Source organism: Eptatretus burgeri, chromosome 6 (assembly GCF_056783735.1).
Source record: "Eptatretus burgeri isolate ZD-2024b chromosome 6, Ebu_testis_v1, whole genome shotgun sequence".
In the NCBI taxonomy this organism is placed as follows: Eukaryota; Metazoa; Chordata; class Myxini; order Myxiniformes; family Myxinidae; genus Eptatretus; species Eptatretus burgeri.
Window position 1 is genome coordinate 54,845,908 of NC_140966.1, and position 26,243 is coordinate 54,872,150.

The 26,243-nt window shown below is 45.8% G+C and overlaps 1 protein-coding gene across 4 annotated transcripts in view; it reads left to right on the top strand.

Annotated features, from left to right (window-relative positions):
* CCDC40 (coiled-coil domain 40 molecular ruler complex subunit) overlaps positions 1–26,243 on the top strand; it is a 191,596-nt gene that overhangs the window by 155,674 nt on the left and 9,679 nt on the right. For 3 of the 4 annotated variants that reach the window (XM_085885112.1, XM_085885111.1, XM_085885113.1), the window contains 3 exons: positions 9,165–9,378; positions 9,606–9,867; positions 15,220–15,340. In XM_085885112.1, the coding sequence (XP_085741238.1) occupies positions 9,165–9,378; positions 9,606–9,867; positions 15,220–15,340 (597 nt within the window). Of the gene's footprint in view, positions 1–9,164; positions 9,379–9,605; positions 9,868–14,518; positions 14,550–15,219; positions 15,341–26,243 lie in introns of all 4 variants that reach the window. The other variant, XR_015059209.1, reaches the window with a different exon arrangement.

Sequence of the window (26,243 nt, forward strand, 5' to 3'; positions counted from 1 at the left end):
TCTGCCCCTGGTACACCTTCAATCCACAAAAGTCGTTTATCACTGCAAACTGTTCTTCTTTGGTGCAAATGGACAGTGGAGCGGTCATGTTAACTCCCTGACGACAACACAACGACTGACTGTTCAAGGTTGAAACTGCTTTACAATGGCACAGACAGTTCGTGCTTGTAGACCTGCAAGTACCATAGGCAATGTAATTAACACAACACAGTTTTGAATAAATCATTGTGGATACTTTTTGACTCACCCTCGTACATATATGTTTATGTGTATATATTATATATATATATATATATATATATATATATATATATATATATATATATATATATATATATATATATATTGTTGTGGTTGACCAAATTCGCAAACCACCATTCAGGTCCCTTTGGTGAGATATCTCGGTAAGTATATGTGTAGTTAGGCCCAAACCCGTTGTCTAGAGGGAATAAATGTCATTCATGCGTGCTGCGACTCTTCAGGATAGCCGTTTTTCTTTTACTATCTTTATTTTGGACCAACCGCCATTATTACCACCACCAACCACGTCTCAACAGCCATCACAACAACAACCACCAACCACAACGCCGCTTCACCACAACCGCCACGACCTTTACCGTCACAACTCGCCACCATCGCATCACCGTCATCTCGCGCCACTCGTGGGCACCGATGCTGGACTCGTGTAGAGCGCGCACCGAGCAGCGTGTTCAAAAGCATCGCGGACTTTCCGAGAAAAACGGATCAAAAACGACTCACGCCCACTTTTGTTCCGTCCAATCGGTGAGCGAGGGGCGATTTGGCCCCGCCTCCAGGGCGTTGGAGGGCGGTCGCTATATGCAAATTCATGGATCAAAAAGCATTCACGCCCACTTTTCCTCGGGCCAATGGGGAGCCAGCAAGAGAGGTGAAAGGTCGGAGGCAGAGGGTCAAAGATGAAGGAGCGAGGCCACGGGGGATATAAGGGGCCGCGTTCGTCAGTTCGCGGGAGGAAGAGTTCAGTTCGTGGGAGGAAGAGTTCAGTTCGCAGGAGGAAGAGTTCAGTTCGCAGGAGGAAGAGTTGAGTTGAAGCGTCAGTTCAGTGCAGTTGGGAGTTCGCGGAGTCGGAGTGAAGAGGACGGAGCTGTGGAGAGGCGGCGGCGGCGAAGGCGGACGAGGGGGTGCTCGCGTCGGATTCGGGGAACTGCGGAGAGAAAGGCCGGCGGCGCGACCGAGGTCGTGGTGGAGACGCTCGTCGCGGGACCCGCGATTTTGTGAAATCCTCCTTTCCCCGAGCATCAGCAACCCCTTCCTGTTTCCCCCCGCGCTGAGATAGTGCGACAAAAGGGGGCCCCCTTCCCACCCCCTACCAGACACTGTCCGCGAGGCCCGCGGAGTTGAGGCACCACCGCCGCTCCGCGTCTCATCATCAGACGGGTAGGCCCGACACGGTCTCAGCCCCAGGCCCGCCTACCCCCTCATCCTGGAGGGTGGTTCTCTTTTCTTTTGCTTTGGGAATGTGTGTTGTCGGCGCCGTCTGTGAAGTAAAATTGTATAAGTGTTGCCATGTGCTCGCGTAGTCGGTATTAGATCTGCATTGTCGCATTTGCTTTTTGTCTTCTTCTTTTCCATGTGCTTTTGGTGGAATTGTATATGTGTGCTTTCCGTTCATCGCGAAATAAATGTGCTTATTATTGAACTGTTTTCCCGCTTCGCTTCGTCATTTCTTTCATTGAATCCTCATCTTGCTTCACGTAAAGGGTTGGTCGTGGGTTAAGACGCCCGATAATTAATCGAACCGTCGAGGTCGACGAATAACACCGCTCGGTTATCCCGATAGTACGGAACGGGTCGCTTAAGTGGCCCGTGTCCGAAGTCGACCTGCGGCGAGGTGCGATCGCCCGGTCTACCCTCCGTGTGGGTACTTAGGTAGGTCGAATTTGGCGAGCATCCCTATCCCACGCGGGGGCCGATTGGCTCGATCGCAGTGAGACCGAAAGGTCCACCCGTGACTGGTTCCCGGCGTTAGTCCGAGAGGGTCACGAATGGATTGTCCGTCCGGTGGGCGACGTGCCGCGATTCGAGTTACGTGGCCGTTCGCACGCCGGCGGGCGCGAATCTGCAACATTGGTGTCAGGTCGTGCGATACAAACTCATCGCCCTCCTCGCGGCAATGGTATCGGAGAACGGGAAAACGGGCTCTCCTGTCTCCAATTAAATTCACGGGAATCGGTCCAGGGGTGAGAGAAGCGACCCCCGATTCCCTCCAAATTACGAGCGAGCTAAATTAACCCTTTACGAGAAGCAAGATGGCGTCTCAAGGCGAGCGGGAGCCGGGGGTATTAGAAATGGATGTAGAATGTGTAGAATCCATGGCTCAGGATGAAATCCCCGTGCAGGAAATGTTAATTGTACAGGAAAACGAACTCGCCCAACTGAACCCAGAGGCCGAAATGGGTGCGGCAGCGGCCGCGGTGTATGACACCTCCCCTCCCCCTCTCCACCAAAACCTCCCGATTCTTGCCGAATCGGCTCACCCAAGCGCACCCGACATGGCCCAGCTATTCGCCATGCTGGCGGCAATGACAGCGAGGATGGATGCGAATACACAAAAGATGGATGCGAATACACAACAAATAAACGAAAAGATGGATACAAATACAAATGAAATGAAAGGCATGAACGAAAAGATGGATGCGAATACACAGCAAATGAACGGAATGGAAACAAACATGAAGGAAGAAATGAAAGAGCTACGGGGTGAGACGCGGAACATGGGCCGATGCCTGCAGGCGGGCATGAAGGCCGTGACCAGGGAGCTGGGAATGGCGACTCCACGTGTGGGAGCAAACGAGCTGGAAGGGGGTGCAGCGGCTGACAGGCCCGCGGTGGAGGCGGGTGAAAAAATAATTCGGGGGGCGTGTTGGGCGAGGGTCGTGACGATGACCGAAAGGGAGAAATTAAATGGGGAGACCGGGGCGTGCGGGGCGAGGCACGAGGTGACGACAACGGAAATAATAGTGGAGACGGGGAGGTAAAGGGTGAAGAGTTGGCAGAGACACGGGAGATAGGAACGATAGAGGGAGGACTGCACGATGAAGACGGGGTAAGTGACGCACACACACACACGGAGGTAGTGTAGGATAATGGGGGTGAGCTCGCGGAGCGTGTGGGGACCCAGTGCGAGCACCTGGATGGCCTCCTCCAGGAACGAGGGGAGGGAGTATGCCCCCTTGAGGCGAGTCACGACCAGGTGAGTTCGGTCGTGCTTTGCGAGGTTGAGGGGACGAGTGCTGTGGACGGGTGCACGGAGAGCTTGGGGGGTATAGAGGCCCCGGAGACCCTTGTGGGGACACGAATCCACAGTGTGGTTGTCCCTGTGTGTGTGGTGCAAGGTGTGAGTGCGTCCCCGTGTGTGGAAGCGACCCCGTGTGTGAGTGGTGTGGTGGCGATGGTGCCGGAGTACGTGCTTCTCAGCACGCCGTGTGTGGATGAGGCACCGTGTGTGGAAGAGGCCGTGTGTGTGGATGAAACGGCCAGTATGAGTGAGGCACCGCGGGTGAGTGCCCCCGCGTGTGTGAGTGAGGGACGGAGTGTGGATGAGGCACCGCGGGTGAGTGCCCCCGCGTGTGTAAGTAGTATGGCCTGTGTGAGTAGTGAGGCACGCGTGAGTGAACGGCCGAATGCAAGGGAGACCGTGTGTGTGAGAGAGCGGTATGTGAGGGAGATGTCGGTTGGCATGCGGGAGCACGCAGCCGCGTCTCCCGGTGTGAATGTAATGGAATGGACTGTGAGCGTCGTAACACGCAGGTGTGCGTGTGTTGAATGGCGACGACGACGACGACGACGACAGAGGAAAGAAAGCCGAGTAGCGGCTGTAGCTGTTTCGGGGACCGTGCCGGGTTCACCCAGCAGTGAGCACGAGGTCCGTGCTGTGCAACGCACGAGACCACCACGTGCTCGCTTGCGAGAGTGAAGTCCCGGTCCGGAAACGCACGCGGTGGATTTGCCGATCCCGCGGACGGACAAAGTTTCGGCAGGATTTCGGATTTGGACCGGACGGGTTCTCCACGCAATCGTGTGTGTTAAGCTCTAACGGGCAAAGCACATGTGTTCGCGTGGGGAACCCCTCGAGACGTGGGGCTTGTGTTTTTTTTTATGCGCACGGTGACGTCATGGCTGCACGTGGGGTTGGAATCCGGCAGGAGGGGTATCCCTGCCGGATGGTACCGTCCAAGGAGGGAAGAGGTACACGTGCAGCTGCATGACGTCACGGGCAGGTGCAAAGTGCGCGAGTTGCCGCGCTGGTGCTGCGCATGTAAAAAAAAAAAGAAAAAAAAAAAAAACGCCTCACTTTCGGGTGCACAGGATTCCTGGGCAAGGGGTGGAAGACCCCCTTACCCAGGGCACAGGATGGAAACTAGTTAGACCGACTCCATGGGGCAGGGGTAAGTCCTCATGGAGTCCGTGGAATGGATTAGTTAGAGGGATTGTAGCGAGATTTAGGTTGGGAAATAAAATGATTTATTTGGAGACAGTGACAGACAGTGAATGTGTAGTGGGGACGTAGCTTAGCTACGTAGTGTTAAAAGGAACGTGCTACTAGTTTAAGGGACGACGTGGGAGCACGAGTTAGTTAGGGGATGTAGTTAGGAGGATGGCAGAGTTCAGCGGTGTGTGTGTTGAAGAGTTGTGGGTTGTGAGGTGAGTACGTGTACATGAGGAGTGAATGAGGCCAGCGGGTCTGTGTGAATGGAGTGAATGGGGAATGCATGGTGCAATGAGTGATTGGGGGGAGGAGTGACTCCCGCCCAAGGGACCCCGGGGTCAGAGTAAAGTGAGTTAGCTGGGTTAGTCAAATTGAAAAATGGAGGTCGTTTTGCTGTTGGTGGGAATGTAGGCTCGAAACCCATTTGGAGGGGTGCAGGAGCCCTGTTGACGGGCTTGGGAGCGTGGCTGCGAAAGGTGAGTATCGCTGAGTGGGTACCCCGGGCACCAGGCTAGTCGGCCGCGGTAGGCCATGGGCCCATGGGGGGCCGGGATAGAGTAGTGGGCACGGGTGCGCCTGCTTGGTGCGGGGGCCCGGGGCGCCATTAGCCGCGTGGGCAGTGTTGTGGGCATGGGTGACCCTCGGAAAGGGGCCCGGGAAGCCAGCCTGCCACGTGTGCGTTTCAGGGGAGGTGCCATGGGGGGCACTCCCCGGTGTTAGGGAGCTGGTAGGCTCGGAGGCAGTGTAGTGCCCGGGGGTGCCATAGCGGGAGATTCGGCAGAGGGTCGTGCCTGCCAAAGGGAGCCACGTGTCCCAGCCAGGAGACTGTGTGAGGGCACGGAGAGAAAATTGGGGGGCGAGGCCCGAAATTGTGAGGACACCAACACAGGCGACGGGAATCTGGGTTGTTAGAACCAATAGTTTAAGCGAGAGGCGCTTGTTGAAAGCCCCGGGGTAGTTTAACAGTTAAATGGTTAGGGTAGATTAGGAGATGTACCCCTCCGCACCATCCATCCCCTCGCTCTCGTTGTGGGCCGCTGGACCCACTTTGGGTTAGATCGCCGAACTCTGGGGAGGCCATCCTGAGGCTTCGTTGGGCCTCGACACAGGACGCTAGCTCTCCCTTGTTCCCCTCCGGGAAGGGAACGTAGGGGTTGGGAGTAGGCTAGGTGACAGGATAGGTTAGCCGAACAAGGACGATAAAGGGGGTTAGGGGACGATTTATAGTGGGGAGTTAAAAAAAAAAATTAAGTTGGGGCTAAATTGGGGTTTGACAAATTAAGGGAGTGGGTATGTACAGTGACAGGCAAAGGCGATAGGTGGGAGGGAGACAGGTAGGTAGGTCCGAGCCCTCCTTCCAAGTGGCCAGCACCACCGCACTCCCTCCACCAACCTCCACTGAACGACAAAGGCTGGCCAACTTCATCTGCAGCTGCTGTGCTGCAAGGCCTGTGCCGGCTGGATCGTCTGCAGCTGCTGTGCTGCGAGGCCTGTGCCGGCCAGTTCATCTGCTGGCTGTTTTTCTTCAAGGCCTGTGCCGGCCAGTTCATCTGCCGGCTGTGTTTGCCTGCAGCGGCCTTCTTCTGCGGGCTGTGTTTGCCTGCTGCCTTTGCCATGCCATGCCCACTGCCCCTGTTCACCAGCCCCGTTCAATTTTTGCTTTGCCCCCGCCCCCTGTTCATTTCCATGTGCGCCAGGATCCGCAAGGCAACAGTTTGCAAGCTGCAAGAACTGCCCTGTTGGCAGCAACAACACGGGCCTGCAGTGGCGGCCCGTGCACCGTGTTTGGGTTCATCCATCCATTCGTTGTGTTCATTGCGTGTGCCACTTGAGCTGGCACGGAGACTACGTTTGTGCAGCCCATGCACCGTTGTGGTTCACTGCGTTCAGTTCAAACCATTCATCCATCCATTTGTTGTGTTCATTGCGTGTGCCACTTGAGCTGGCACGGAGACTACGTTTGTGCGGCCCATGCACCGTTGTGGTTCACTGCGTTCAGTTCAAAAGGGAAGGCCTTGGACTGCGTGTGAGCAGCCAGCCACGTTCCCTGTCACCTGCATTGTTTTGAGCCAGAGACTGCATGCGAGCAGCCTGGCTCCCTGCTTACTGCTTACTGCTTTCTTTTTGCAGAGTTCATTGATCCTGGGCCATGGTTTAGTGTAAAATTTGTAAGTTAAGGTAAGATGTACTGTACATATGAGTGCGCCCCCGGCATGTTTGTCTTAGCGCCGGCAATTTTATTTAAGTCGTCCGTGTGAGTGAGTTTGTTTAGGTAGTTACTCAGCCTTTAGGTTATTTATTTTGGGGACACGAATACCATGAATGTCGCACTCAGGGATCCGTAGGTAAAATGTACTAGGGGAAAACTACACATGATGGCACACGAAAATGTGACGACTCGGGACGAGTCTGTAAAAAGGGGAGGGGGTAGTGTTGTGGTTGACCAAATTCACAAACCACCATTCAGGTCCCTTAGGTGAGATATCTCGGTAAGTATATGTGTAGTTAGGCCCAAACCCGTTGTCTAGAGGGAATAAATGTCATTCATGCGTGCTGCGACTCTTCAGGATAGCCGTTTTTCTTTTACTATCTTTATTTTGGACCAACCGCCATTATTACCACCACCAACCACGTCTCAACAGCCATCACAACAACAACCACCAACCACAACGCCGCTTCACCACAACCGCCACGACCTTTACCGTCACAACTCGCCACCATCGCATCACCGTCATCTCGCGCCACTCGTGGGCACCGATGCTGGACTCGTGTAGAGCGCGCACCGAGCAGCGTGTTCAAAAGCATCGCGGACTTTCCGAGAAAAACGGATCAAAAACGACTCACGCCCACTTTTGTTCCGTCCAATCGGTGAGCGAGGGGCGATTTGGCCCCGCCTCCAGGGCGTTGGAGGGCGGTCGCTATATGCAAATTCATGGATCAAAAAGCATTCACGCCCACTTTTCCTCGGGCCAATGGGGAGCCAGCAAGAGAGGTGAAAGGTCGGAGGCAGAGGGTCAAAGATGAAGGAGCGAGGCCACGGGGGATATAAGGGGCCGCGTTCGTCAGGAGGAAGAGTTCAGTTCGCAGGAGGAAGAGTTCAGTTCGCAGGAGGAAGAGTTGAGTTGGAAGCGGAGGAAGAGTTGAGTTGAAGCGTCAGTTCAGTGCAGTTGGGAGTTCGCGGAGTCGGAGTGAAGAGGACGGAGCTGTGGAGAGGCGGCGGCGGCGAAGGCGGACGAGGGGGTGCTCGCGTCAGATTCGGGGAACTGCGGAGAGAAAGGCCGGCGGCGCGACCGAGGTCGTGGTGGAGACGCTCGTCGCGGGACCCGCGATTTTGTGAAATCCTCCTTTCCCCGAGCATCAGCAACCCCCTCCTGTTTCCCCCCCGTGCTGAGATAGTGCGACAAAAGGGGGCCCCCTTCCCACCCCCTACCAGACACTGTCCGCGAGGCCCGCGGAGTTGAGGCACCACCGCCGCTCCGCGTCTCATCATCAGACGGGTAGGCCCGACACGGTCTCGGCCCCAGGCCCGCCTACCCCCTCATCCTGGAGGGTGGTTCTCTTTTCTTTTGCTTTGGGAATGTGTGTTGTCGGCGCCGTCTGTGAAGTAAAATTGTATAAGTGTTGCCGTGTGCTCGCGTAGTCGGTATTAGATCTGCATTGTCGCATTTGCTTTTTGTCTTCTTCTTTTCCATGTGCTTTTGGTGGAATTGTATATGTGTGCTTTCCGTTCATCACGAAATAAATGTGCTTATTATTGAATTGTTTTCCCGCTTCGCTTCGTCATTTCTTTCATTGAATCCTCATCTTGCTTCACGTAAAGGGTTGGTCGTGGGTTAAGATGCCCGATAATTAATCGAACCGTCGAGGTCGACGAATAACACCGCTCGGTTATCCCGATAGTACGGAACGGGTCGCTTAAGTGGCCCGTGTCCGAAGTCGACCTGCGGCGAGGTGCGATCGCCCGGTCTACCCTCCATGTGGGTACTTAGGTAGGTCGAATTTGGCGAGCAACCCTATCCCACGCGGGGGCCGATTGGCTCGATCGCGGTGAGACTGAAAGGTCCACCCGTGACTGGTTCCCGGCGTTAGTCCGAGAGGGTCACGACTGGATTGTCCGTCCGGTGGGCGACGTGCCGCGATTCGAGTTACGTGGCCGTTCGCACGCCGGCGGGCGCGAATCTGCAACAATATATATATATATATATATATATATATATATATATATATATATATATATATATATATATATATATATATATATATATATATATATATATATATATATATATATATATATATATATATATATATATATATATATATATATATATATATATATATATCTATAGATATCCACGTTATATATGTTTTTCTTTGTCACCATGTTTTTGCCTAATTTCATAGCAACTAATGCAAAATGCCCTCTCTTTCTTGTTGCACAATGTGAGGGTTGATGCGATACTGGAAAGTCAATCACAAAGGTCACTTATTGGTGATCTTGCAAAGTGAAAAAAAATCAGAGGTTTATCCTCAATTCTTTTCAGCAAAGGACAATGTGTACAAACTGGAGTATAAGTGGTATTGCTTTTTCATTTACGAATATACAAACTGTAAAAAATAATGAGTGGTGGATAAAGAAGTATATTTGATGCTGTATAAAAAATTTTTTTTGTCTCTACCCTCCTCATGAGGTCAGGGTGAAGATTTGGGGCCAGTGCAAATCCAGGTGAAGCAACTGCGTTGCAATGCAGCTGAAAGACAAACCAGCATCGAGCATCTGCAACAACAGTGGCTCCAGAAACAGTCTGAGCTTTTAAAGCTGGTACAGAAGAGGGAAGAGCAGGCAGCTTGCACAGCAAGGCTGCACACAAGAGTTACTGTGTTGCAACAGCGGCGACTCCGAGTAGAAAGTACTTTATTTTCTTTTGGGCCCTACTTGTCGTCCTGCTAAATATGGCATGCTTTCAATGTCTGATTCATATCTAGCTCGGTATAAGTTTTAAACACTTTTCTCATGTAAGCCCATTTCTTCATTTTGAGAAAGTTTAAAGATGACAATCTAGACATTGTAAATCCCTTAGGCCCAATGTCAAATCCAACTGATTTAGCTCCAATTCACCTCGATCTTTTTACCCAGATGAACTGGAACAACAGAGGCGAGAGGAGAATGAAGCAGTTCGACGCACTGAGAGGTTACGTTCAGCACTGCAGCGCCTGACTCAAAAACTACATGCTGAAAAAGGTCTCAAGGAAGAACTTTTGTTGAGCAACTCAATGCTGGCTGGGGACTCGATGGCTGAGACAAGGGAGAATGAACTCTGCATCCTGAAGCTGGAGGAACAGGTAGAGCAGGAGCAGGAAAGTGGAAACACATTGACAAAGAGCATTCTTGAAGCACAGTAAGTCACAATTTTTGTTTTCCTGTTGTATTGCGCATGTTATCGAGTTATCTAGCTCAACCAAGTTGTGTTTAACTTCTGGTGACATTTATGATCAGATATCTCCAAACATTCATATTCTGCACTGCTTCGTGAAGTTCTGGCAGAGAAATCTTTGTTTCAGTTTATTGCGTATGACAGTTTATTAAATTGAATTAATTTTTTCTTTTGTCTGTCTATTCCTTTGCTAGTTTTTTTTCATTTATGAGATACCTTTCTCATTCTCCAGCTCTGCTTCTTATTGCCTCTTTTTTTTCCAAACACTTATCTCGACCTCAATGACTATATTTGATCTCTGCTCTTGAAACATATCTTTGCCATTATTCTTCCATCTCTGTATCTCCATATCATTAGGAGAAAAGTGGTGAAAAAGGTGAAAGGTGAGTGGGAGATGCAGGGGCAAAGGGCGGGGAGTTGGGAGGGGGGGGGAGTTCACATATTTTGAAAAACTCAGAGGTAAACGTGTGAGAGACCATGAGGTAGCAGTGGGCTTCTGACTTGAATGCTTGGAAGGAAGAGCTTGAGATAATATACTTGGAAGACAGTTCTTCAAGTAAGATAAGAGAAGGGCAAATGAATGGAGGTGTTAAGCTTCATAATAGGTTGGGTAATAAGGTAATCATTTCTGGGAGAATATGTGTGATGTGGGGTTATAGAGGGTTGGCGGGAGTGATGGGGGGGAGGTAGGCATGAGGTGGAGAGGTGAGAGGATAGAAAGGGCAATTTGAAAAAAGATCCAGTGAAAGTCTGCAAGGCCATCAACCTGCCCCTGTGGTGATCATAAAGCAAATTCTAAGATTTAGTCTCCTTCAATGAAATGTTTCTATCCAATATTACTGTGGGAATTTGGTGGGGGGAGGGGGGTATTGATTGGGGTCTTCTCCTGCCTGAGCTTAAGTGGAGGAGAGGATGGGAAATGCAGCATCAGCCTGGAGAGGGGAGCTATATTCTATGAGGAATGGAGGGATGAAGAAGGACTTGGCCCTGCAGAGAATTTCAAGGTAGCAGCTGGTTTACCTTGTCGATATATGATCTGCCAAAGACAATTTAGAGGTGATTGTGAGGCCCAAGAAGTCCAGAAATTGCAACTCTCTCAGAAGCTGACAGAAATCCATTGAGGAATTTGCAAGATTGTCATTATGGGAGACAAAGTGAGAGTATACAGGACTTTCCATCATTGAATGACATGTTGAAGGTTGATGACTGTTTATTTTCTCTAGGTGTTCACAGCCTACCTGGTGGAGAGGTGAAGAACAGTCTGCCCAGGGTGGAGTTGTCTGCAAAATGACATAATTGAGTTTTCCAGTGATGAAAGGATGTGTATCAAACCAGGGTTGGTCCCATAATGTTATCTTGAAGGTCACTGGGAGGGAATATGATCTAAACCAAATCGCTGCTTATGAGAATGGAAGAAGTATGATATCCAGTTCAGGAGGGAACAAGAGATACCAGTATCTTTACTTATTTATCATATGCAGCCTGTGGCTGCTTGGCTGCATCATTTTCTGTATGCATGGCTGCATCATTTTCTGTGGGGATGGCTGTGCCGCTGATGCAATGTCTTTGTTACCAGGAAGCTACTAGTATGTACTCATTTTGCCGACCTCGGAAGGATGACAGGCTGAGACAACCATGACAGGCTGAGTCAACCCACCTGGTGTTAATTCAACCTGGTGGTGGTGTTAATTTAATTCAACTAACCCTAACGGCTTGAACTCAAGACCCTAACATCTTAAGCTAACCACCATAACCGTTACGCCAACACTCAAGACCCTGAGATCTTAAGCCAACCACCTTATCCATTACACCAACACTCAAAACTCTAAGATCTAAAGCCAGCCACCTTAACTGTTAAGCCAATACCAGGCTATACCATTATATGATACCATGGAAACTAGAGTATAATGCCATTCTGAATAAAATCCACAGATTTTCAGTGACATGGATTTGAGATCTTGTTTGAGATTGAAAGCATCCATTCATCCTTGAAAAAAAGCCAATTTTCTTGGAAGTGCCAATGAAAAAATGCCAATGTTCATTCTGGGACCAATCCTGTTCTCGTGTACATTTTTTACACATTATTTTTGCAAAAGTCACTTTCTCAACGACATATTAGTCAGCCTTCTCCCCACCTTGGCAAAAGGTAAACTCGTATGCTGGTGGTAGTTTTCTGTTGGGAGTAGGGGAAGTGGGATCGTGTATGTATGTATAAGATAGGAATTTGGGACCTTGTTTCCCTCACCGAATGAAAGGGTATTGCATTTGGGAATGTTTGTTTATCTGTTTGTTTGTTTGTCTGCGCAGAACTTTTGTGTTTTTCTCTGCAACCACTTGTCGGAGGGACTACTCATGTACAATGTTTTATTGATAATTATGACATCATAGGTCACGTGTTGTGGCAGCATTGTTGGAAAAACGGAAAAAATTTGGACCTCTGTATCTCTGAAACCGCACCAAGGAAAAAATTGAAACTTGGCACATGGCAAGTACTCCTCATGGGGAATAAGTGATTTTTTTATGATGTCATAGGTGCCTTCATTATGACATCATAATCACGTATGTAGAATGCAACATCTGATCAGTATGAACATTTTTGAAGGTCGTCTCAGGATAAAATGGTTCACAGAAAAAAAAAAAATTGATGACATCATCGGTCACGTGATTCGGCAGCCATATTGTTTAAAAAAAAGCTTTCAATAATCTTCTCAAGTGGCTGGACAGATTGTGGTGAAACTTTACATGTATGACCGCCTATCCATGAGGAACAAAAGGTTCACACATGATGTCATGGGTCACTTGGTTTGGCAGCCATGTTGGATTTACCCTAAAACATATAAAAAAAAAATTCTCTAGAACGGCTGGACAGATCGAGGGGAAACCACACAAATGTTCCCCAAGCCTTGGGGATACCAGGGTATTCATGAATAATTGATGTCACATGGTCTGACAGCCATATTGGATTGAGCAAAAATCTTTTAAAATTACTTCGCTTGAACTGCCTAATCAATCGACATGAGACTTCATAATTATGATGCAGTAGTGGTGGGAAATATAAGTTTTAAATTTCAACTTGATCGGACGCATGGTCTGGCAGCTAGAATTATTTAATTTTTTTGATCTGGGTTCTTTTTTATTTTTTATTTTTGAATATGGCTTACTTGGCAGTGCCTGGTTGGGTTTGAGGGGAGAGGAGTAGCAGCTAAAATGTGAATCCTATCCAGGTTCCTCCTGATGACTTCGTCTTTGCTTTTTGCTTGTTTGGGTTCCTTCTGATTACTCCAATGCAGGACTGTACCGATTTGGTCTTCCATTTGATTTGAATTTAATTTATTTTAATCACATTCTGAATTCAATTTAATAATAATAAACATCATGGGTCAGGGTCAAGTGTCCGATCAAAGCGGGATTGCATTAAAGCGGGACATCTTGGTACCCGGTCATCACTGTCAGCAGTTATAAAGTGGAAGTTCTAGTTATGTCTCATTAATTATGTAACACACCAGTTTCACAAACACCACACAAAATACACCACACTAAACTACACAAACACCACACAAAACAAGTTCTGATGAGGGTCTAGAATCTCTGATTGCTCTTTTTCTTGTTCTTTTCTGCAAAGGCAGAGTGAAGGCTCTCATCCCAACCATGAACAGTGTAAATCATGACTCCATCCTTCCAGAGTGAATGAAGCACATGTATTAGTAATGGACAACCAACTACTGATGGGTTTTTCTGGATAAGGAGAGCTGTGGAGGATTGAACTTCAGATGAGTCTGATGTTGAACTCTTGCACCTTCAAGCACTGAAACACAATGATTACAAGCTTTGTGGGGAGACTTCCTTTGGGTGGGGTTTGCTTTTCAGGAGGAAAAGGCAAGCTGCTCTGTCGCAGTCACATCATTGCATAAATTATTATACCAGGGATGGGATGTTGGGCAGGATAGCTAGCGGTGTGAATGGTGATGAAACAGAGAGAGGAGAATGTTTAGAAACAAATCTCAAGCACTGCCTATGTCCAGAGTCTAAGAGGTAGGAGACTAGTCTGTAGTGTAGACAGTGGACTGTATGGTACAACAATTTGTCTGATTACATTTTTAGATGCAGTTTTGCCTTGGCAATTCCTTGAAATCAGCCAGAGAGACAGATGCTTTCAAAAGAACATGGTCTGAGGAGCCAAGGGGAGCTGAGGAAGGCTTGGAAAGATTGGAGGGAAAGCTGGATGTGATCCTGTCAAGAAGAGAGTGGCAGTCATTAGGAGAAATATGATTTGGTTATCCTCCAAATTAGGTCAGGTCTGAAGCATCAGAAAAGGATTTGCACCTGAAGCTGGGGTGTTGTTACATCACCAGGTACTGTATGACCTTGCAGTCTTTGACCGCCTTCCATTTCCACCTTCTGCAGAAAATGTAATCTATCTGTGAAGCTTCACCTCTGCTCTTATAATGTGATGTGATGTTGCTGTCTTTAAAATAAAAATTTATTTGCTATTGCCATATCGTATGCAACTGAAAAATTAATAAGCTGCTCCCATTCTTTGTTCCTCTTTCCGATTCCAAAACGACCTTGCACTTTTTCTACACCTCCATTTGCTTCACCAACATGTCCATTAAAGTCACCACCAAGCACAATTCTTTCTGCACCAGGTACCTTTGTCATCACTATGTACATTTTTTCCTAAAATACATCCTTCTCACAACCCTGGCATCAAACTCGAGGTGCATAAGGACTGATCACATTGATCACTTGTCCACCAACATCTAGTTTCATGCTCATAACTCTCGCTTATACTCTCCACCTCCACCACTTTTTCCTTAAAATGCTTATCCAATATGATGCCATTACAGTTTCTGGTCCCATCTCCACCACCGGAGAAAATATTGAAGCCACCCCCTATTTATCTCATCTTGTGTTTCCTCTCCACCTTGTTTCCTGCATGCACAGAATGTGCACTCTCCTCCTCTTCATCACATCAGCTTTCTTTCTGCCTCTCCCAGTCATACTTCCCACATTCAATGTGGCCATCTGCACCTTCTCACTCTTTCTCTCGTGCACGTTTCAGGTTAAAACCTGGTGTTGGCTTAGTGGTTAGGGTGTGGCGGTTTGGGATTCGAGGGTCCTGAGTTCAAACCTTGTTGGCTGCTGAATTAATACCAGGGGGTTGACTCAGCCTGAAATCCTTATGGTCGGTGAGAGACTAAAAGACTTTTTTAATATTAAAGACTAAAATTAACTTATATTTGATTTGAAACTCCACGATTTTTTACTTGAGCAGCAATGCTTTGATATCTCTATTGCTTTTGGTGGTTCCTCCAGGCAGCAATTAATGCTCTGGGAGAAGAAGACTATATTGACACGTGAGGCCTGTGCCACCATTGACTCAGACTATGGGAAGGGAGAACTCCAAAGTATGCGGACTGAGATCCACCGAATACAAGTATGCTACCTAGAATAAGCCCTTTACATCAACTGAGGCCATTTTGAAGTTCTTTGGGTTCTTTAATATATTTTTAAGATCTTTCTTGTAATTGTGAGATTTCAATGGTTTGAAAATATATCAAATATATTTGTTTTGAATGTTAAATTCACTGCAATAACATTCTTTTATGTTGGTTAATGACACTGATTTGGATTACAATAATGGGTGTCATACATGTTTTAAAGTGGGGAAACTTTCATTAAAGAAAAGGTGCATTTCTGTTTTCAAAAGTATGAACAAGTGAATTATTGAAATGGAACAGAAGGAAATAAATTTTCGTTTTCTTCTTTTCAAAGCATTGGTGGCTTGTAAAAACATGTGTTTTTGTGAATTATATTTCATTGTTTTATTACCAGTACTATTTATTATTTGATTATGTTGTATGTGAGCCTTATTGTTTGATTGAAAGAAATTTGAAACTTACCTCACCCCAGTCAACACAACACGTGGTTCAGGAAACTTGTATGCACTTTATATATCAATTACATTGTAAAAGTCCAAGGTATGAACAGTAATTTCTACTACATTCTCACTGATGCATATGTCTCTTGATTTGACACTTTTGTCTTGTAATTACTGAACTAATTTGTGATATCTATGTTGAAGCTGCATTTGCATTTAATATGCAGGAACCCATGCAGCTGTCATAACCTGACCAACTGTCTCAAAAATGCCCAAACGCAGAAATATTTAGTCACAATATAATGTTATGAGATGATATATATATATATATATATATATATATATATATATATATATATTTTGTATACAAAGTCGAGGCTCGTGGAGGAGCAAGAAGAGAATGACTGAGACAGATAAGCAGGAGTTCAGGGATGTACTGGAGAGGATGATTGAAATGGTTGAGCTGGAGGTGATGCTGTTCATTGTGAGGGACTTCAGCATGGATGTGGGAGTCGTGGAGCTGGGTTAATAGGAATTTGTTGGTAAATTTGGGTGGGGAATGAGCATTAGAGAGGGTCGAGAGCTGGTGGAGCTGGTGGTGAGAAATGTTTTAGCCACAACTGGTTTGTTCTTCCAGAAACGGGACAGCCACAAGAATACTTACAGAAGTGGACAGCGCAAAACGAAACTGTATTTGTTGGTAATTAGGAAGCAAGAGTGGTGGAAGATCAAGGACTGTAATGTGGTGGCAGGAGAGCATGTCACCACCCAGAAAAAGCCTGTTGAGGTTTGGAAGAGGACAGAGAAGATGAAAGATAGAGTGGGACAACTGGATGCAGGGTTGAAGCATTTGTTTGGGCAAAATTAGAAAGCAGCAAGGAGAGTTGTGAATAAGGCAAGGAATGAGAGGGAAGCAGATATGTACAGCAAGTTAGAAGAGGATGTTGGGAAGAAGATGATTTATAAGTTTTGCTGGTCATATCACATGCTTTTAATGATAATAATGTAGTTGCAAAAATCGATCAACTTCACAGTCAAAATTACATGCTGATGATTAGTTAAAGATGAAGTCACAGTATTCAGAGACGACAATTATTTCAAGGAAGAAGAGACCATTAACAGTGTGGAAAAAGTTTAAATAAATACAAGGTGTCTCAATAAAATATAGACAGACTTTACGATTTCAGAAAGATAAGTAAATAGCAGAGAGAGGGGTGATGGTGAGTGTTACTTCTACCTAACAGATAAATCATGTTAGCATGTGATGGAATGATTGAACTTCATCAGTCAGCTGTTACTCATAATGAACCGGAAGACCAAGAAGGAACCCGAAGAAGAAAAGAGCAAAGATGGAGTCATCAGGACGAACCTGGATAGGATTCCGGTTTCAGCCACTACTCCACGACCCTCAAACCCATCCAGACGCAGCGAGGTGGGCCTTACAGAAATATTTCTGCAAGAAGTTACTTCTCCTTAGACAGAGAGAAAAAGAAAGAGAGGAATAGAGAGTAAAAGATAAAAGAGAATAAAAAGCGAGAATTAGAATGAATAAAGAGAATTGCGAAAAAAAACAGAATTAGAAATAAGTGTGAAAGGAACAAGGATGTTGGGAAGAACCCAGACAGATAGTTTTCAGCAGTTATTCCCCAGGTTCAAACGAAGAAACATATACAAGCTACTGGAGGTACAGGCTCAGGCAGTGAAGAATGACATTATAGTATAGTTTATGAAAAGTCTGAAGACGACGATCGTTCACGAGCGGTATTAAACGATGTAGATTGTTTCAGAAGTCAAGGATGAGACAATGTGATAATGTTTGACCAAGTTATAAAAATGATCAACATGATGTGGTACGAGTGACAGACAGGTTATTAGCTGCAAAATGTCGAAAATCCGGTTTCGTTCAACAACTTTAAAAATTTGACCTTTGAATAACCTGTAAAGGTCACAAAACAATGTTGTGGACATTAAAATAAGGAAACAGGATACTTGCTTTAGCTTAATGGAGTTAGTTCGTCGAAGAAGGTCGAAAACCCGGTTCGATTCCCACAACTTTGAAAATTTGACCTTTGTGAACTTCAAAGGTCAAAGGTCAAGGATTATGACCTTTGGTGCAAAAATTCCTCTGGAACATTCCAGGAACAATATAACATCATATAGACTATTTCGCACTCCTCGGATTATCCATACTTTGATGAAATCAGCGTAAAAACAAACTTGAAGGGGGCACCACGGGCAAGGTGTTCGAGATAGAGCAAGACTTTAGGTGGGGAATGACCTCAAGATTATGCATCAAAAATATTGTCATCCGAGCTCTCAAAGTTTGGGCGGTCGTATGATTTTTTATGTCAAAATTAGAAATTTTCTAAGTTCGTGACCTTGTGACCTTGACCTTGCAACCTTGACTTTGGGACGAAAATGAAAAATCGAGCTCCGTGGGGCTTTGCAGGTGCCATTGGGCTAACCAAATACCGAAACCCCTGCCGATTCGACAAACCCCTCGGAGAAGATGGATTTTTAAGTCAAAATTCGCAATTTTCTAAGTTCGTGACCTTGTGACCTTGACCTTGGGACGAAAATGAAAAATCGAGCTCCGTCGGGCTATGCAGGTGCCATTGGGCTAACCAAACACCAAAACCCCTGCCAGATTCGACAAACCCCCTAGGAGAAGATGCAAATTGAAATCGGCTACCCCCTAAAAACAATTCGCAATTTTCTAAGTTTGTGACCTTGTGGCCTTGACCTTGGGACGAAAATGAAAAATCGAGCTCTGTGGGGCTATGCAGGTGCCATTGGGCTAACCAAATACTGAAAACCCTGCCAGATTCGACAAACCCCTCAGAGAAGAAATTTTTTATGTCAAAATTCGCAATTTTCTAAGTTCGTGACCTTGTGACCTTGACCTTGGGACGAAAATGAAAAATTGAGCTCCGTGGGGCTATGCAGGTGCCATTGGGCTAACCAAATACTGAACCCCCTGTCAGATTTGACAAACCCCCTAGGAGAAGACGCAAATTGAAATCGGCTACCCCCTAAAAACACATGTTTTTTGGGCGTGGCTCCGCCCATAATGAGTGCACCACGCCCATTTTCAGGAAAACACAACTAGATCATGATATAAACCTCACCGAAAATAGTATCAGGATCGGATCAAAACCCACGGAGCTATGCTCGGGACAGACATACACACAACAATAACGAATACAGTGGTCACTTATTTTTTTCATGAAAATATTTTTTCGTGAACCAATATGTACAGTCTGCATACATTTTGGTGAGACATCCTGTATATATCTACTGTATATTATGTTATATTTTATAATATATATTTTTTCATACATGTACAGAAATATATATATATATATATATATATATATATATATATATATATATATATATATATATATATATGCATGAAGAAAAGGAGGGAAGTTGAGAGCATGGGTTGGAAGATAAGGTGAGGGAAGTGTCGAGTACAAGGAGGGGGTGAGGAGTATGAGGACGAGCAGGGTGTGGTTGGCTTGCATATATGTATATATATATATATATATATATATATGTTCCTGAAATCCAGCCAAAATGGTACACGATAACGCAAATTTTTTAGGGCCACCTTACTCACCATTCTCCTGTGGTGTGCAGTATCAAGTTTCGTTCAAATTGGGCAACAAAAAATTACTTAAAAATCAATTAACCATTCAGTCAGGTACTCTTCGGGATTATTTGATCAATGCAAACAACCTCAGTGGTATAGTTCACTGTAGCTATCTTTTTTTTTTTCTTGAAATGGTTTTTTTCATCAAGCACCACCACAACAGGAACCCAACGGGTTCACGGGTCATCTGGTATATATATATATATATATATATATATATATATATATATATATATATATATATATATATATATATATATATATACTATATGTATATGTGTACATATATTTATATATATGTACACATATACATATAGTATATGTACACATATACATATAGTATATATACTAGCAAAGTACCCGCCCGTGGGCGGGTACAGTTATCTGTTGAATGGCGTTGGTCCCATCTCGATCGGATGAAATTGAGAAATTGACGTTATCCGGTGACCTTGACCCCGTGACCTTTGACCTTGACCTTGACCTTGATCCCCTTATGTCCGTTTCCAAGGATCACATATGCCAAGTTTCATCTCATTCTATCCAACGGTTTGGCCATCTATAAAGGACAAACAAACATGAAAAATTGACGTTTTAGTTGCCCGATTTAATAATTTTCCGTTTCCCAATTTAAACGAAACTTGATACTGCACACCGCAGGAGAATGGTGAGTAAGGTGGCACTAAACTTTTTGCGCTATCATGTACCATTTTGGCTGTATTTTGGGAACATACATACATATATACACGATGACAGTTTTAGTTATATATAAGATATATAAGATAGATATTGTTACGGCCATGGGTACCGAGTGTATTATGAGGGGGTTTAATCCTTGTTTTATCCTCGGAAGAGCCGGACCTGGGGCCACCACTCACGATTAACTTTGTGGTATGGTGGTTTGGTGTCGAACCATGAACGCCAATCAGTTAACCACGAATTCCAGTGTCCACCGTCAAATTTTGCTGTTTAACTAGAGGTCACGTGGTTTCCTCAACGGGGAGCATGCCTTCGGCAAAGCACCAATCCTATATTGATTAGATCTTAATTAGGGCAGCCGAGCGTTTAACCGCTGGTGCGTGCTGACTATTGCAGGTCAATTTGTGTGGTAATTACCTCCCAGTCTATCTAGGTTCGGACAATGCTGGATCAATGGAAGGAAAGGACAAGCACGGACAAGTTGGAACGTCAACAAAGGAACTTATTAATAAGAAAATAAATAAATAAAAGAACTTTTTATTTCCATGTGGTAAAAATAAATAAATTCCAAATCAATCAAAATAATCGCAAGCAAATAAATAATCAGGCACTGATAGAAAAAGAAACAAAGAGCAGATGCTTATCACCGTGCCTTAATTAACAATAAAACACGAGATAAGGTTTCCCAGCAGATCATTCAGGGGAAGAGAAATCCAGTCTCGCTCACCAAGTAGAAGTCGTCGTACGTCAAATAAAACGTCCTGAAATGTGTAAGCGTGCCTTGTCAGTTGCCAGTGCCCAGCCTTGTTGTGCCGCCAACACTCCCAAGAATTAGGTACGCCAAGAGCAGGTCTCGAGCAGAACCAGCATCAACGGTCCGAGCGTCACCCACCGTCAGGAACCACCAGGAGCCACAACCGACGGACAGCTGTTAGGAGCTGTGAAAAGCTGAGGTGCTGTGAGAAACTGTAAGGCTGCAAGGCCATCACCAACTGTCACCAGCTCAGCAACCTTCTGACTGGAAATCGATGAAGCAACCGTCTGACCGGAAATCGATGAAGCAAACGTCTGACAGGAAATCGACGAAGCAAATGTCTGACTGGAAATCGACGAAGCAAACGCCTGACTGGAAATCGACGAAGCAAACGCCTGACTGGAAATCGACGAAGCAAACGCCTGACTGGAAATCGATGAAGCAACCGTCTGACCGGAAATCGACGAAGCAAACGTCTGACAGGAAATTGTCAAAGCAAACGTCTGACCGGAAATCGACGAAGCAAACGTCTGACTGGAAATCGACGAAGCAAATGTCTGACAGGAAATTGTCGAAACAACCGTCTGACCGGAAATCGACGAAGCAAACGTCTGACTGGAAATCGATGAAGTAAACGTCTGACAGGAAATCGACGAAGTAAACGTCTGACAGGAAATCGACGAAGCAACCATCTGACAGGAAATCGATGAAGCAACCGTCTGACTGGAAATCGACGAAGCAACCGTCTGACAGGAAATCGACGAAGTAAACGTCTGACAGGAAATCGACGAAGTAAACGTCTGACAGGAAATTGATGAAGTAAACGTCTGACAGGAAATCGATGAAGCAACCGTCTGACTGGAAATCGACGAAGCAACCATCTGACAGGAAATCGACGAAGTAAACGTCTGACAGGAAATTGATGAAGTAAACGTCTGACAGGAAATCTACGAAGCAAACGTCTGACTGGAAATCGATGAAGCAAACGTCTGACAGGAAATCGACGAAGCAACCTTCTGACAGGAAATCAATGAAAATAGCCGTTGCCCTGCTGACTGACTGTCGCAAAATTCTCAAAGCCATCGCCAACTGACTCTCAAACCTGTCAGAACCGCAACCAGCTATCGCCAACTGACTCACACCAACTCACTCACTCACTGGAAAAACGGTCCTCTCGTCCTTTTTATAGGCGGCCAGTCTGGGCGGAGCCTCCAGCAGACTCCAGCCAAATCCACCCCGCCCTTTCGTACATCGTTGCCTGTGACAACCCTTCGTCCCGGGATCATTCCCGACCCACGACGCCATGCCTGTGGTGCTGGATAAAGGGCAGAAAGCAGGCATTTGCTGGAATTACCGAGCGAAAACGTGAAGCGCTCATAAAACGTCAACAACAATTATCACCTCAATGTTCAGCCCGATACGAAAAAGAGCCAGATCACGTCCATAGAGCTGCTGAACGGGGTGTCAAACGTCAACGGAAAAAGGCGGGTTTCAACGTTTGTGAAAGAGGTGGGTGTCGAACATCGATGGAAAAAGGCGGGTGTCGGGCCTCCGTTGGGTTAACGGCTATCTCACGTCCATGAATGTGTCTGTTGTAAAGACAAAAAGAAGCTTTCCATAAGAGAGAATCTATTCTTTACCCTTCTCAATGCATCACAGTTAGAATCCCACCAGCCATGGGGATGGGTCTATCCTGGACATGAATTTAGGGAAATAACTGTCTGAGGACCTAGATGTTTGTATGCATTCGTTGGGTCGGATTCTGAAATTCATAACAATATAATATACAATACATATATACAGGATGTCTCATCCTGTCTATGATGTCTATCAGCCCCAGATTGCATGACCCTCCATCGAGGCCACAACCTGTCCATTCAGGGATGCTGTGCAACCGTGTGGGCCCGAGTAAGTGGCAGCAGTAATCACATTTGTCGTGGGTGTGCCTGCCATGGTTGTTGGAGTGCAGGCACCCGTGGGGCCAAGGTTGGGTGGCTTACATAGCCACTCCCCTTCACCAATCACAAGGCGGGCATCCTCGGGTTACATACTGTATGCTCGACATACATAAACTTGACTTTACAGAAGTGCATGCCTGGTGTTGGCTTAATGGTTAGCGTGGTTGGCTTTGGATCCTGGGGTCCTGAGTTCAAATCCTGCTCAGCTGTTTAATTAATACCAGGTAGGGTTAACTTGGTCTGTCATCCTTTTGAGGTCGGCAAAATGAGTGCCAGCTTGCTGGTATACTCTGTTGGAGTGGCGACCCGTCCAGGATTGTGCCCAATTGCCAAGGAGACTGCTTAAGCAGCACCAACGCTCTGCACAGAGTTTGGTCCCAATATATCTCCCTCTCTCTCTCTCTCTCATGGAAGTGCCCATAAAAAAAAAACAATAATAAATTTTTTTTATTACTTTTTAAAAAAAGTTGAAGCCCATCTTGGTCTACCACGGCTATAATCCATGGGCCTTCAAGGGAATCAGCAAAGGCCCTCTTCCCATAATGTGGATGTTGAACAAAAAGGCATGGGTTCCCTTTGTGTGCTGTCTTTTTTTTAGCTGCTGGTTGCATCATTGGTTCAGGGCATGGCTATGCTGCTGATGCAGTGGCCCTATTACCAGTATACTCTTGCTCATTTGACCTACCTCAGAATGATGACAGGCTGAGTCAACCCCCTGGTGTTAATTCAGTGGAACGGGGCTCGAACTCAGGACCCTAGGATCCCAAGCCACCACCCTAACCGCTAAGCCAACACCAGGCAAGCATGGGTTACTCTTGCCATATTTGAGGACTGGTTCTGGCACTACCTGCTTCCTCATTTGAAGGAGTATTGTCGAGAGAAAGCAATTCCCTTCGAAATATTGCTTCTTGTGTGCAGACTTTCTCGTTCATGCATTCCTCAGCATGCACGTCCATCCACATCCTTGGTCAGGGCATCCACTCACCCCTTGGTGGGTTCATCCACGCACACCCCGGCAGGATCATCCACCTGCGAGGTCTCTTTTTAATCTAGGGGGTGCCAAGTCACACACCACAGGGCCAGGGAGTGCCAGCCCAACCCCTGCGAGGTATATCCACACCTTCACGGGCACCATCTCGTACACCACTGGAGTTAAATCACCGCCGCCTTCATCAGCCCCAGATTGCATGACCCTTCATTGAGGCCACAACCTGTCCATTCAGGGATGCTGTGCAACCGTGTGGGCCCGAGTAAGTGGCAGCGGTAATCACATTTGTTGTGGGTGTGCCTGCCATGATCGCCGGAGTGCAGGCACCCGCCGGGCTAAGGGTGGTTGGCTTACATTGCCACTCCCCTTCACCAATCACAAGGCAGGCATCAGGGTCTGTCATAGTACTAATCGCTAGCTGTGATGCATCCACTGGGATGGACATAACATATGTGGAGCCACCATTTTAGATGGCGTCCTTTTTCCAGCCCTGATCCAGTATAGATGTGGAGGAACACCTGAGCCTCCACTTTAGAGGACGTCCTCGGTCCGGTCCTGATCCAGTTCAGATGGGGAGGAACATCTGAGCCGCCATTTTAAAGCGCGTTCTCTGTCCGACCCTGATACAGTTCAGATGGGGAGGAACACCTGATCTCGCTTTACCCTGTTGGACAAGCCCTTTTCCACTCCACCCTAACCCCCCAAGCAGGTTATACACTAGACAACTTTACATATGCCATATTAATACAATAACTTATGCTAAACCACAAGCATATGGACTGTATTAATGCCTCACTTCTGACTCTGACCACACTCCTCCCTCCAATGGTGAACATAACTACTATTTAAAAAAGAAAGAAAAAAATAGAATCCTTCATTTTCAGCTGTTCCAAAAATATTCTGCAAATCTTCTGTCTAGATAGAGTGAGTAAGAAAGAGTTAGAAAGAAGGACTGGAAAGAAAACATCATGGAGGAAATGAAAATGAGGAGGTGGAGTTAATTCTGCAGGCAATGCGTATGTCAAACAACAACATCACAAAAAGAGCGATATGCTGGAAGCTTGATGGCTGACCGAGGTTCAGATGACTTACAGAAACCTGGTGGCATACAGTGGAAAAGGAGCTGAGCGAGCTAGAAACCACCTGGATTGGCCACTCAAATAAATCAGTCAGTGGGCCCAATACAGACGGAAGTTGTGTGAGTTCCTCAAGAGGCTCTGTGTTTCACCAGGCATGAGAGGATCGTAAGCATGTTCGCAAGCGTGACACAAAGCTTATTGTGCTGATTGCTATAGGCCGGGGGCCAGTGGGACCTACCTTGCACCCCCCCCCCCGCGACAATTTTTCACTGATACCACAGTGTTCGTATATTTCCCAAGTATCAGAAAAAAGATGTTCCCAGAAAAATTACTCATTTGCACCATGCTTTATTAAGCTGTTTTCCATGGCAACCAATCAAAAATAGACGAATCTCACAAAGATTGGCAAAATGTCAATATCTCTGTCAAATATAAACATAAAATCATAAAATTGTTGTCAAATTAAAGCTTATACATTTACGTATTAAATATATATTTTGTTTATGCTAATTAGCTCATTTGCATATTAATTAAATTTGAATTAAAGACAATAATTCCCACAAAAATGCAAGAATTTCCATTTTCTTTCCTTGTAATTACCAAACATGTCAGTTTTTTGTCAAAAAACATTACTTAAGTGTTGCCAGATACAATCCAGGTTGGCAAAAAAATATTAATATTTTTGAATTTTTTAAAGTAGGCTGATTAGCATAAAATACAAAGCACAATGAATCGTTCGAAAATCATGCGAAATCAGATTAATCAATATAATTAATTACCTGGGCCTGATATAATACATAACTGCGACTTATGATGTCTGTTGGTGTTTAAGGGAAACATAACTATTTTCTGTTTGAGTAAAAGTAGTGGAAATAATTTTAAATGCATTGATATGATAATTAGGATCCGCCATTATGGAAATTCTCATTTTCATAAATATCTCAACTTCTGGTAGATGGAAATTTGTAAATGAGGAATCTACACATATGTTTGGAGGGTCAAGGAATAAGGTGAACATATTTCCTTTGTTGTCAGAGATGTAGAATAATGTTTGGATAGCATAATTACATGCAAAAATGGAAACAGCTTCATAAAGCATGGTGCAAATGAGTTATTTTTCTGGGAACATCTTTTTTATGATACTTGGGATATATATGAACACTGTGGTATCAGTGAAAAATTGTCGCAGGCAGGGTGCAAGGTAGGTTCCACTGTCCCCCAGCCTACTAGCACTAGTTGGCGGACGTCATAGATCCCATGGTTTATTTTGTGGAGAGTAGGTGATTTATCATCGTGGTACCTTTAACAAATTCCAAATTATTTCCCAAC